The sequence below is a fragment of the Oncorhynchus keta genome, chromosome 30 (genome assembly GCF_023373465.1).
Source record: "Oncorhynchus keta strain PuntledgeMale-10-30-2019 chromosome 30, Oket_V2, whole genome shotgun sequence".
NCBI lineage: Eukaryota > Metazoa > Chordata > Actinopteri > Salmoniformes > Salmonidae > Oncorhynchus > Oncorhynchus keta.
The window spans coordinates 13,290,034-13,303,014 of record NC_068450.1 but is presented as its reverse complement, the minus strand read 5'-3'; the positions used below and the strand labels follow the sequence as shown (position 1 = coordinate 13,303,014).

Sequence of the window (12,981 nt, the reverse complement as noted above, 5' to 3'; positions counted from 1 at the left end):
TGAACATTAGTGATGTTAGTTTACCAGTGTGAACATTAGTGATGTTAGTTTACCAGTGTGAACATTAGTGATGTTAGTTTACCAGTGTGAACATTAGTGATGTTAGTTTACCAGTGTGAACATTAGTGATGTTAGTTTACCAGTGTGAACATTAGTGATGTTAGTTTACCAGTGTGAACATTAGTGATGTTAGTTTACCAGTGTGAACATTAGTGATGTTAGTTTACCAGTGTGAACATTAGTGATGTTAGTTTACCAGTGTGAACATTAGTGATGTTAGTTTACCAGTGTGAACATTAGTGATGTTAGTTTACCAGTGTGAACATTAGTGATGTTAGTTTACCAGTGTGAACATTAGTGATGTTAGTTTACCAGTGTGAACATTAGTGATGTTAGTTTACCAGTGTGAACATTAGTGATGTTAGTTTACCAGTGTGAACATTAGTGATGTTAGTTTACCAGTGTGAACATTAGTGATGTTAGTTTACCAGTGTGAACATTAGTGATGTTAGTTTACCAGTGTGAACATTAGTGATGTTAGTTTACCAGTGTGAACATTAGTGATGTTAGTTTACCAGTGTGAACATTAGTGATGTTAGTTTACCAGTGTGAACATTAGTGATGTTAGTTTACCAGTGTGAACATTAGTGATGTTAGTTTACCAGTGTGAACATTAGTGATGTTAGTTTACCAGTGTGAACATTAGTGATGTTAGTTTACCAGCGTGAACATTAGTGATGTTAGTTTACCAGCGTGAACATTAGTGATGTTAGTTTACCAGCGTGAACATTAGTGATGTTAGTTTACCAGCGTGAACATTAGTGATGTTAGTTTACCAGCGTGAACATTAGTGATGTTAGTTTACCAGTGTGAACATTAGTGATGTTAGTTTACCAGCGTGAACATTAGTGATGTTAGTTTACCAGCGTGAACATTAGTGATGTTAGTTTACCAGCGTGAACATTAGTGATGTTAGTTTACCAGCGTGAACATTAGTGATGTTAGTTTACCAGCGTGAACATTAGTGATGTTAGTTTACCAGTGTGAACATTAGTGATGTTAGTTTACCAGTGTGAACATTAGTGATGTTAGTTTACCAGTGTGAACATTAGTGATGTTAGTTTACCAGTGTGAACATTAGTGATGTTAGTTTACCAGTGTGAACATTAGTGATGTTAGTTTACCAGTGTGAACATTAGTGATGTTAGTTTACCAGTGTGAACATTAGTGATGTTAGTTTACCAGTGTGAACATTAGTGATGTTAGTTTACCAGTGTGAACATTAGTGATGTTAGTTTACCAGTGTGAACATTAGTGATGTTAGTTTACCAGTGTGAACATTAGTGATGTTAGTTTACCAGTGTGAACATTAGTGATGTTAGTTTACCAGTGTGAACATTAGTGATGTTAGTTTACCAGTGTGAACATTAGTGATGTTAGTTTACCAGTGTGAACATTAGTGATGTTAGTTTACCAGTGTGAACATTAGTGATGTTAGTTTACCAGTGTGAACATTAGTGATGTTAGTTTACCAGTGTGAACATTAGTGATGTTAGTTTACCAGTGTGAACATTAGCGATGTTAGTTTACCAGTGTGAACATTAGCGATGTTAGTTTACCAGTGTGAACATCAGCGATGTTAGTTTACCAGTGTGAACATTAGTGATGTTAGTTTACCAGTGTGAACATTAGTGATGTTAGTTTACCAGTGTGAACATTAGTGATGTTAGTTTACCAGTGTGAACATCAGTTATGTGAGGAATGTTATTCTTCTCCTGTTCATAACAGCCATTCTGTTTGCTTTGGTTCATGTACCCTTCATTCAGAGGGCAAATGGGCAAGGCACAAAATGCCTTTGAATGGGGTATGGTGCCAGGTGCACCGGCTTGTGTCAAGAACTACAACGCTGCTGGGTTTTTCAAGCTCAACAGTTTCTCGTGTGTCTCGAGTGTGGTCCACCACTAAAAATGACATCCAGCCAACTGGACACAATCTGTGGGAAGCTTTGGAGTCACCTTAGTCTGTGCCCTGACGAATTGAGGCTGTTCTAACGGCGGGGGTGCAGCATGGGTATAATTGTGACTGACTGATCTACAAATAATATTGAATACTACTTGTTTCAGCAAGGTGATTTGTAGTTATGTCACTTGGTAGTCTCCTGCAATGTCAAACAAGAACATTGTATGGTTAAGAGAAAGATGGACACTGGCCCTATAGCTTCCTTCTTTCTGGCCCATTAGCCATTTCCCCTTGGTTGAGGATTTAGGATTGGTCTGTACCCACACTGCCTGCCGCTTCCACTAATCTAATAACCCCCAGTCATTGGCTGGAGCTGCCTAAATTCTCTCTTGTCATTGGCTGATGGAGCTGACCATAACTTTGTTGGTTTGGCCGGTAGCAGCCTCTGCAGCTCCCTGGACCAGTAACCATACACCAGTAGGAGCAGCGATATCCCCAGGTTATAGGTGGTGATGGTGGTGGCTATATCCAACCTGTCACAGTGGACCCAGCAGGGGAGCAGACCAGTGTCTGGAGGGCCAGGGTAACTGCTGTCTGCCTGGAGCAGAGGAGCCCACCTCTACCCCTGGTGTCCCAGCAGACCAGCAGGAAACAGGCCAATGTTGAGGTAGCAGGCAGGGAGAACCACGCCACTGTGAAGAGGCTCAGACAGACAGGGAGCCAGGATGAGAGCTCTGCAACAGGGGAGAGAGATGTTAACCTCCATAGGAGGAGGTGGGAGGAAGAAGAGAAGTAACAGGTTAACTATTGCTTTCATGAATGTTGGGCAGCTCAATAGGTCACTCACTACCTATTGAGTCAATAAACTAGAGAAGGGTATTTTGCGTCAACACAATACTTACACACAGACATATACAATACTGTACAATACCAGTCAAGTTCAGATGCACCTACTCATTCAAGGGTTTTTATTTTTACATTTTCTACATTGTAGAATAATAGTGAAGACTTCAAAACTATGAAATAACATATGGAATCATGTAGTAACCAAAAAAGTGTTACACATAGCAAAATGTATTTTAGATTCTTCAAAGTAGCCACCCTTTGTCTTGATGACAGCTTTAAACACACTTGGCATTCTCTCAACCAGCTTCACCTGGAATACTTTTCCAACAGTCTTGAAGGATTTCCCACATATGCTGAGCACTTGTTGGCTTCTTTTTCTTCACTCTGCGGTCCAACTCATCTCAATTTGGTCGGGTGATTGTGGAGGCCAGGTCATTTCCTGCAGCACTCCATCACACTCCTTGGTCAAATAGCCTGGAGGTGTGTTGGGTCATTGTCCTGGTGAAAAACAGATGATAGTCCCACCATCACACCTCCTCTTCCATGCTTCAAGGTGGGAACCACACATGCGGAGATCATCCGTTCACCTACTCTGCATGTAACAAAGACACAGAGTAGGTGAAAGGAAATGTGCACAATTCCCTTTAAATAGCCTACAATTTTAAAGTATTTTCAAATACTTGAAGGGTATTTGAGTTGGTGTATTCTAGTATTTAATTTTTTTTAAAACTTTCCAAATGTCTTTGAAAGTATTTGAAATACCCTAAATAGTATTTGAACCCAGGTCTGGCTGACAAACACTCACCTTCAGCTGTCTCACTGTGGTCGCTCACCTTCAGCTGTCTCAATGTGGTCGCTGACCTTCAGCTGTCTCAATGTGGTCGCTCACCTTCAGCTGTCTCAATGTGGTCGCTCACCTTCAGCTGTCTCAATGTGGTCGCTCACCTTCAGCTGTCTCAATGTGGTCGCTCACCTTCAGCTGTCTCAATGTGGTCGCTCACCTTCAGCTGTCTCAATGTGGTCGCTCACCTTCAGCTGTCTCAATGTGGTCGCTGACCTTCAGCTGTCTCAATGTGGTCGCTCACCTTCAGCTGTCTCACTGTGGTCGCTCACCTTCAGCTGTCTCACTGTGGTCGCTCACCTTCAGCTGTCTCACTGTGGTCGCTCACCTTCAGCTGTCTCACTGTGGTCGCTCACCTTCAGCTGTCTCAATGTGGTCGCTCACCTTCAGCTGTCTCACTGTGGTCGCTCACCTTCAGCTGTCTCACTGTGGTCGCTCACCTTCAGCTGTCTCACTGTGGTCGCTCACCTTCAGCTGTCTCAATGTGGTCGCTCACCTTCAGCTGTCTCACTGTGGTCGCTCACCTTCAGCTGTCTCACTGTGGTCGCTCACCTTCAGCTGTCTCACTGTGGTCGCTCACCTTCAGCTGTCTCACTGTGGTCGCTGACCTTCAGCTGTCTCAATGTGGTCGCTCACCTTCAGCTGTCTCACTGTGGTCGCTCACCTTCAGCTGTCTCACTGTGGTCGCTCACCTTCAGCTGTCTCAATGTGGTCGCTCACCTTCAGCTGTCTCAATGTGGTCGCTCACCTTCAGCTGTCTCAATGTGGTCGCTCACCTTCAGCTGTCTCACTGTGGTCGCTCACCTTCAGCTGTCTCACTGTGGTCGCTCACCTTCAGCTGTCTCACTGTGGTCGCTCACCTTCAGCTGTCTCAATGTGGTCGCTCACCTTCAGCTGTCTCACTGTGGTCGCTCACCTTCAGCTGTCTCACTGTGGTCGCTCACCTTCAGCTGTCTCACTGTGGTCGCTCACCTTCAGCTGTCTCACTGTGGTCGCTCACCTTCAGCTGTCTCACTGTGGTCGCTGACCTTCAGCTGTCTCACTGTGGTCGCTCACCTTCAGCTGTCTCAATGTGGTCGCTCACCTTCAGCTGTCTCACTGTGGTCGCTCACCTTCAGCTGTCTCACTGTGGTCGCTCACCTTCAGCTGTCTCACTGTGGTCGTTCACCTTCAGCTGTCTCACTGTGGTCGCTCACCTTCAGCTGTCTCACTGTGGTCGCTCACCTTCAGCTGTCTCACTGTGGTCGCTCACCTTCAGCTGTCTCACTGTGGTCGCTCACCTTCAGCTGTCTCACTGTGGTCGCTCACCTTCAGCTGTCTCACTGTGGTCGTTCACCTTCAGCTGTCTCACTGTGGTCGCTCACCTTCAGCTGTCTCAATGTGGTCGCTCACCTTCAGCTGTCTCAATGTGGTCGCTCACCTTCAGCTGTCTCAATGTGGTCGCTCACCTTCAGCTGTCTCACTGTGGTCGCTCACCTTCAGCTGTCTCAATGTGGTCGCTCACCTTCAGCTGTCTCAATGTGGTCGCTCACCTTCAGCTGTCTCACTGTGGTCGCTCACCTTGATCTTTGTCCCCATGTGCAGTTACAAACCGTAGTCCGTAGTCTGGAACAGTGGGTTAACTGCCTGTTCAGGGGCAGAACGACAGATTTGTACCTTGTCAGCTCGGGGGTTTGAACTTGCAACCTTCCGGTTACTAGTCCAACACTCTAACCACTAGGCTACCCTACTGTGGATATAGATACTTTTGTACCTGTTTCCACCAGCATCTTCACATGGTCCTTTGCTGTTGTTCAGGGATTGATTTGCACTTTTCACGGAACATGTCTCCTTCCTGAGCTGTATGACGGCTGCGTGGTCCCATGGTGTTGATACTTGCGTACTATTGTTTGTACAGATGAACGTGGTACCTTCAGGCATTTGGAAATTGCTCCCAAGGATAAACCAGACTTGTGGAGGTCTACAATTTATTTTCTGAGGTCTTGGCTGATTTCTTTTGATTTTCCCATGATGTCAAGCAAAGAGGCACTGAGTTTGAAGGTAGGCCTCGGAATACATCCACAGGTACACCTCCAATTGGCTAAAATGATGTCAATTAGCCCATCAGAAGCTTCTAAAGCCATGAAATCATTTTCTGGAATTTTACAAGCTGTTTAAAGGCACAGTCAACTTAGTGTATGTAAACTTCTGACCCACTGCAATTGTGATACATTGAATTATAAGTTAAAAAAATTGTCTGTAAACAATTGTTGGAAAAATGACTTGTGTCATGCACAAAGTAGGTGTCCTAACCGACTTGCCAAAACTATAGTTTGTTAATAAGAAATTTGTGGAGTGGTTGAAAAACTAGTTTTAATGACTCCAACCTAAATGTATGTAAACTTCCGACTTCAACTGTACATGCCATTTCTACAATCTCTTTTCAGGTTTCACTCATGTTCCTTGGGAGCTTTCCAGTGAGAGAACATCTCATAACATGGTGGGAGCAACCAACCCATATCCTGCACCTCCCAGCTCTCACCACCTCAGTGTAATGGAGTAAACTCTGGAGTCTTATTGTACCTCCCTGATCTTCTCATCCCCTCTTCTCCCTCTCTTTTACTCTCTCTCTCCCTCTCTCCCTCCCTCTCTCCCTCTCTTTTACTCTCTCTCCCTCCCCCTCTCTCCTCTTTTACTCTCTCCTCTTGTACTCTCTCCTCTCTCTCTCCTCTCTCTCTCTCTTTTTCCATGTGAACACTCACTGCAGTCCCCTGTCCCTAAAGCACATCACAACTACCACTGAGCCAATAGTTTGTTGCTGCTATCAAATATTACATGTGCCTATTCACAGCTCTGTTGTAGAGGAAGATATTGTATAGTGATGTAACTCTGCAGGAGTGCATTCTGGGTAAGCGTCACAAATGGCACCCTATTCCCTATATAGTCCACTACTTTGGACCAGGGCCCATAGTGCTCTGACCAAAACTAGTGCACTATGTAGGGAATAGGGTGCCATTTTGGACTTAACCTGGCTGTCAATATTTGCCCGATACCACATAAAGGACTGGCTTTGGGAAATCTAGAAACATTTACAGCATCTGTTACCCACAGGGCCTCTGTTAATAAAAGCATGTCAGACAACGAGTGCTGATCTAGAATCAGTTGTCCCTTTTAGAATATAATGAATAAGATTATACGGTCAGTGAGGGTCTGATCTTAGACCAGCATTTTGGGATGAAATGCTTTGTGAATACGGGCCCTGAATGCATCTTAGAATGAGTCCACTCTTAGCAATAATGTACTAACATTAGACTAGAGATTAAACGTGGACATCTGTAACACTAGAATGGACACTGGCATCCTGGCAACATGGCTATAGGACAGCCATCTTGGTCAGGGGAATCTTTCTTTCTAGAGACTCCTCCAACATGGTGACACAGTAGATAGATCGCTATGATCAGAACATGGTACTGATCACTATGGTCAGAACATGGTACTGATCACTATGGTCAGAACATGGTACAGATCGCTATGATCAGAACATGGTATTGATCACTATGGTCAGAACATGGTACAGATCACTATGGTCAGAACATGGTACTGATCACTATGGTCAGAACATGGTACAGATCACTATGATCAGAACATGGTACAGATCACTATGGTCAGAACACTATGGTCAGAACATGGTACAGATCGCTATGGTCAGAACATGGTACTGATCACTATGGTCAGATCACTATGGTCAGAACATGGTACAGATCTCTCATGTACACTACCATAATCTTGTCTTATGAATACACTGACACTGGGAAAAACTGCTTAAAGGTATTTCATTAATTAATATCTTCTATATATATATATCTGCACATGCAGTTTATATGTACAAAACATTCAATACAGGAGATCTTACTGTAGATAATTCGAAGAGACAAAAATACAACAATACGAATAAGAAAAATGGCTAGGGGAGGAGGAGGTGGCTAGGGGAGGAGGAGGTGACTAGGGGTAGAGGAGGTGACTAGGGGTAGTGGAGGTGACTAGGGGAGGAGGAGGTGACTAGGGGTAGAGGAGGTGACTAGGGGAGGAGGAGGTGACTAGGGGTGGAGGAGGTGACTAGGGGAGGAGGAGGTGACTAGGGGTGGAGGAGGTGACTAGGGGAGGAGGAGGTGACTAGGGGAGGAGGAGGTGACTAGGGGAGGAGGAGGTGACTAGGGGAGGAGGAGGTGGCTAGGGGAGGAGAAGGTGACTAGGGGAGGAGGAGGTGACTAGGGGAGGAGGAGGTGACTAGGGGTAGAGGAGGTGACTAGGGGTAGTGGAGGTGACTAGGGGAGGAGGAGGTGACTAGGGGAGGAGGAGGTGACTAGGGGTAGAGGAGGTGACTAGGGGTAGTGGAGGTGACTAGGGGAGGAGGAGGTGACTAGGGGAGGAGGAGGTGACTAGGGGAGGAGGAGGTGACTAGGGGTAGAGGAGGTGACTAGGGGTAGTGGAGGTGACTAGGGGAGGAGGAGGTGACTAGGGGAGGAGGAGGTGACTAGGGGAGGAGGAGGTGACTAGGGGTGGAGGAGGTGACTAGGGGTGGAGGAGGTGACTAGGGGTGGAGGAGGTGACTAGGGGTGGAGGAGGTGACATGGGGTAGAGGAGGTGACTAGGGGTGGAGGAGGTGACTAGGGGAGGAGGAGGTGACTAGGGGTAGAGGAGGTGACTAGGGGTAGTGGAGGTGACTAGGGGTAGAGGAGGTGACTAGGGGTAGTGGAGGTGACTAGGGGAGGAGGAGGTGACTAGGGGAGGAGGAGGTGACTAGGGGTGGAGGAGGTGACTAGGGGAGGAGGAGGTGACTAGGGGTGGAGGAGGTGACTAGGGGAGGAGGAGGTGACTAGGGGAGGAGGAGGTGACTAGGGGAGGAGGAGGTGACTAGGGGTAGAGGAGGTGACTAGGGGTAGAGGAGGTGGGCTGTTGGAGGAGGTGACTAGGGGTAGAGGAGGTGGGCTGTTGGAGGAGGTGACTATGGGTAGAGGAGGTGGGGTGTTGGAGGAGGTGACTAGGGGTAGAGGAGGTGGGCTGTTGGAGGAGGTGACTAGGGATAGAGGAGGTGACTAGGGGTAGAGGAGGTGACTAGGGGTAGAGGAGCTGGGGTGTTTGAGGGGTACAGGCTGGTCTCAGTACAGGCTGGTCTTATAACCGCACAACACCCTGGTCTAGTCTCAGTACAGGCTGGTCTTCTTCATGATGCGGAGGAACTCTCCCTGGTTCACCTCTCCGTCTCCATCCCTGTCTGCCTCCTCGATCATCTCCTGGAGGAAGGAGGAGAGGGATGGGGTGGGAAGGGAAGGGAATGGAAGAGAGAGGAAGGAGGGGAGGGAGAGGAAAGAGGGAGTGGGATGGGAAGGGGGAGAGAGGAAGGAGAGGGAGAAAGATGGGAAGGGGGAGAGAGGAAGGAGAGGGAGAGATATGGGAAGGGGGAGAGAGGAAGGAGAGGGAGTGGGATGGGAAGGGGGAGAGAGGAAGGAGAGGGAGTGGGATGGGAAGGGGAGAGGAAGGAGTGGGAAGGGAAGGGAGGAGAGAGGAAGCAGGGGAAGGAAAGGGAGTGGGATGGGAAGGGGGAGAGGAAGGAGTGGGAAGCGAATGGAGGAGAGAGGAAGCAGGGGAAGGAGAGGGAGAGAGATGAGGAGAGCAGTGGACCAGTATAGTTTTAATTTGTCAAAAGAAATATATTGTAACCTATCCCATATCATCCTCTGTGTGTGTGTGTGTGTGTGTGTGTGTGTGTGTACAGTGCTGTCCAGGTGTATGTCTCACCTGCAGTTCCTCGTCAGTCAGGTTCTCTCCTAGTTCCTTGGCGACCCTCTTCAGGTTCCTGAAGGATATCTTCCCCGTCTCATCATCATCAAACAGACGGAATGCTTTCAGGATCTCCTCCTTAGAATCCTTCTCAGCCTAGGTTGGTAGACAGTTACAACACAATACAGCATGGTGAGACAATATCACAAAAATACCCCGTAATACAACACAATACAGCATGGTGAGACAATATCACAAAAATACCCCGTAATACAACACAATACAGCATGGTGAGACAATATCACAAAAATACCCCGTAATACAACACAATACAGCATGGTGAGACAATATCACAAAAATACCCCGTAATACAACACAATACAGCATGGTGAGACAATATCACAAAAATACCCCGTAATACAACACAATACAGCATGGTGAGACAATATCACAAAAATACCCCGTAATACAACACAATACAGCATGGTGAGACAATATCACAAAAATATCCCGTAATACAACACAATACTCTGTATAGTTGTGAAGTAAAATGTACAACTCCTATCCAGTGGTGGGAAAAGTACTCAATTGTCATACTTGAGTAAAAGTAAAGATACCTTAATAAAAAATTATTGAAGTAAAAGTGAAAGTAAAATACTACTTGAGTAAAAGTCTAAAAGTATTTCATTTTAAATATATTTAAGTATCAAAAGTAAACATATTTTCTCAAATATACTTAGATATCAAAAGTATAAATGATTTCAAATGCCTTATATTATGCAAACCAGGTGGCACAATTTGTTGTATTTATTTGTAATGTATGGATAGCCAGTGGCACACCAACATTAATTTACAAACAAAGCATTTGTGTTGAGTGAGTCCGCAGTAGGGATGACTAGGGATGTTTTCTTGGTAAGTGTGTGAATTGGACAATTTTCCTGTCAAAATGTAATGAGTACTTTTTAAAATGTTAACTTGCGAGTCAGTTAAGAACAAGTTCTTATTTACAATGACGGCCTAGGAACAGTGGGTTAACTGCCTTGTTCAGGGGCAGAACGACAGATTTCAACTTATCAGCTCGGGGATTCGATCTAGAAACCTTTCGGTTACTGGCCCAACACTGTAACCACTAGGCTACCTGCCGCCACGACACTTTTGTGTGTCAGGGAAAATGCATGGAGTAAAAAGTACATTATTTTCTTTAGGAATGTAGGGAAATAAAAGTAAAAGTTCTCAAAAATGTTAATAGTAAAGTACAGTTAATAGTAAAGTACCCCAAAAAACTACTTAAGTAGTACTTCAAAGTATTTTTACTTCAGTACTTTACACCAGTGCTCCTATTAATTGTTTTAGTTGCTAAATTGTAATGTTATGTTACAAGCACTGACAGTGTTGTCTCTCGACATTACATTTTTTATTACGAGAACAGACATTATTTATTCACTATGTTGTTTTTCTTACCATCTTCTGAGTCATGACAGTGAGAAAATCAGAGAAGGAGATCTTTCCTGTTCCGTCCTTATCCGCCTCCGTTATCATCCTCTTAATCTCCTCTTTCTTCGGCTCAAACCCCAGCGCCCTCATAGCAACCTAGAGAGAGACAGATTGATAGATAGATAAAAACAGATGAGTTGGTTAAAACCAGGTGTGTTAGTGTTGAGATGGAACAAAAGCACACCTTAGCTTCCCAGGACGATATTTGTTGACCGACACTGTATTACTAAGCATTATGGGTACTGTAATACATTATGTTAGGCAAACATTGTCCCTGTGCATAACCCCTAACCCTGAACCTCTGACCCCTGACCTTTAGCTCCTTGACTTCAATGTGTCCGGAGGCGTCGGTGTCGAACAGTTCAAAGGCCTCTCTGATCTCCTGTTTCAGCTCCTCAGTGAGCTCTGACTTGGGGCCGGACTTCTTCCTGGGGGGAGGGACCGGACCTAGGGACGGCCTCTTTACGCTGGTTGCCTAGCGATGACATCAAGGAAGCACATTAAGGGTTGATGGGCATCTCAGTGGTTTTAAGGGGATTCCTTGTCTAATCTATGATAGACTATTGATATGCAGCCGGGAGATAGAGACAGGGACAGCCTTAGAACAGTGTATTTTCAGTTGTCATCTTGTATCTACATAGGGCCATTTCAATGTAAAGTCAGATCGTCTGGGGGGAACATGCCATAAATAGGGAGACAATGTATGTCATTTTAAAAAAGCACGACCAGTCCTAAAGCTGATTATTTACAGATAGCTGGCAACAGAATGAAAGCTTTCAGGAAAATATGCATCACTGATTTTTTCATTCTGATTATTCACATCCCATTACTAGCCCTATCAGATAATATACACGTTCTTCCATTGACCGAGTAATAAGCAAACCTATTATTCCTGTCGGACAGCCAGTTAGGGGTAATACAGGTTGTGGTAGCCTGTGTAGCTAGGCCTTTTGTAATTTGTAGTATAAGCACAAGGAGCATCAAAACAGAACCGCTACACCATGGACATACTCACCATTTCAGATGATCACTCGCGAAGGCAGCAACAAGAGAACCGTCAAATTACTAACGAGGGTTTTGTGTAATCTATTGATGTCGCTCCCCTCCCCTCCTATCATCCAGACAGAGATGAGATCATAGACAGAAAAACGGACCGTTTATTACACCGTTTGTTACAGAGCAGTAACAAATATGCCGTTATTAACAAGCATTGTACAATGTTATAATAGGGTTAATATAATGTTTGAGTAATAAATTAAGAAAAGAAAATTAAGATTTCCAGTCAATGAGCGCAGTATTCAGTCAGTGCTATGATCATTTTGATTAGTATGTGAATGTGCACTCGATTTAGCTTATTCTGCACGCCGGGTGTGCAAAATGAAATATTCAGAATGGAAACAATTCGTACTACGAAGCTAAATCAAGGGCATCTAATTGGGCGAGAATATTACTGGTTGTTGACGACATGTGGTATAAAACGCTATACTGGATTGATCGTTGAAGCTCTGATCCAGAATCTGTTTTCCGTGCGCCAACTCATCTGATACCGAGGTGTTTGAAATATAAAAACGGTTTAGGGGCTTTTACACTCTACTCACTGTGGGTGTGGTCTCACTGTGATTAAGTCCCGGTTGGTCAGAGCAGTGGCGTTCTTTGACGTAGGCTCCACTTCATTGGCTGTTCGAGCATGACACCTTCACAGCCGAACTCCCGTCCACCCAATGAGAGGGCCTCTCGCGCTCAGCGGATACAGGGTTTATTATTTGTTCGCGCGACGTTTCATACTGCTGCAAAACAGATTGAACTGGTAAAATGATACGTTTTATTCACTTATTTGATAGCATTTTAGTGTCTATTTTATTTGAAAACTTGAAATAGCCTAAAGATGTTTGATTGTAGTCTTCATCCTGCTTCCATTGTCCATGTGACATGATCTTGTCAAACTGTTTTCGGTCTTTTCTCTCCCAGTTTGTCTCCCAACACCGACGTCTCACCTGCAGTTTATCATGGCCACACGCATACGACCTGTGAGTACACAGCAGTTTGTACTAAATATCACATTCTGAGCTGTATGCCACATG

General features: G+C 45.0%; 2 protein-coding genes and 1 long non-coding RNA gene across 23 annotated transcripts in view; 2 read left to right on the top strand and 1 right to left on the bottom strand.

The window, feature by feature from the left end:
* Window positions 1–5,626: 5,626 nt before the first annotated feature.
* On the top strand, window positions 5,627–8,851 carry LOC127913912 (uncharacterized). 21 transcript variants are annotated; one of them, XR_008087232.1, is made up of 5 exons: window positions 5,628–7,718; window positions 7,776–7,851; window positions 7,890–8,421; window positions 8,479–8,573; window positions 8,737–8,851. It is a non-coding gene; the product is annotated as an uncharacterized LOC127913912 (long non-coding RNA). The 21 variants fall into 21 exon arrangements; XR_008087224.1 differs by adding an exon at window positions 8,663–8,681 and having other exon boundaries at window positions 7,890–8,626; window positions 8,718–8,843; XR_008087230.1 differs by having other exon boundaries at window positions 5,629–7,718; window positions 8,498–8,573.
* Window positions 8,770–12,334, bottom strand: LOC118377707 (uncharacterized). Its single transcript, XM_052487676.1, has 5 exons — window positions 11,916–12,334; window positions 11,214–11,375; window positions 10,868–10,996; window positions 9,425–9,562; window positions 8,770–8,919 (listed from the first exon to the last, which is right to left on the bottom strand). The coding sequence occupies exons 1-5, from the start codon at window positions 11,916–11,918 to the stop codon at window positions 8,830–8,832; spliced, it is 522 nt and encodes a 173-aa protein (XP_052343636.1). The 5' UTR covers window positions 11,919–12,334; the 3' UTR covers window positions 8,770–8,829.
* Window positions 12,335–12,548: 214 nt separating this feature from the next.
* The window catches only part of nsdhl (NAD(P) dependent steroid dehydrogenase-like), a 25,295-nt gene continuing 24,862 nt past the window's right edge, over window positions 12,549–12,981 (top strand). The window contains exons 1-2 of the mRNA XM_052487675.1: window positions 12,549–12,707; window positions 12,869–12,927. Of these exons, the coding sequence (XP_052343635.1) occupies window positions 12,907–12,927 (21 nt within the window). The 5' untranslated portion in view covers window positions 12,549–12,707; window positions 12,869–12,906. The remainder of the gene's footprint in view (window positions 12,708–12,868; window positions 12,928–12,981) is intronic.

What these genes read in the sequence shown, in the direction of transcription:
- LOC118377707 (XM_052487676.1), bottom strand. An exon ending in TTGAAGTCAAGGAGCTAAAG is followed by an intron (nt 10,997 to 11,213) that starts GTCAGGGGTCAG and finishes GTCTCTCTCTAG; the next exon opens with GTTGCTATGAGGGCGCTGGG. An exon ending in TGACTGACGAGGAACTGCAG is followed by an intron (nt 8,920 to 9,424) that starts GTGAGACATACA and finishes TCCTTCCTCCAG; the next exon opens with GAGATGATCGAGGAGGCAGA.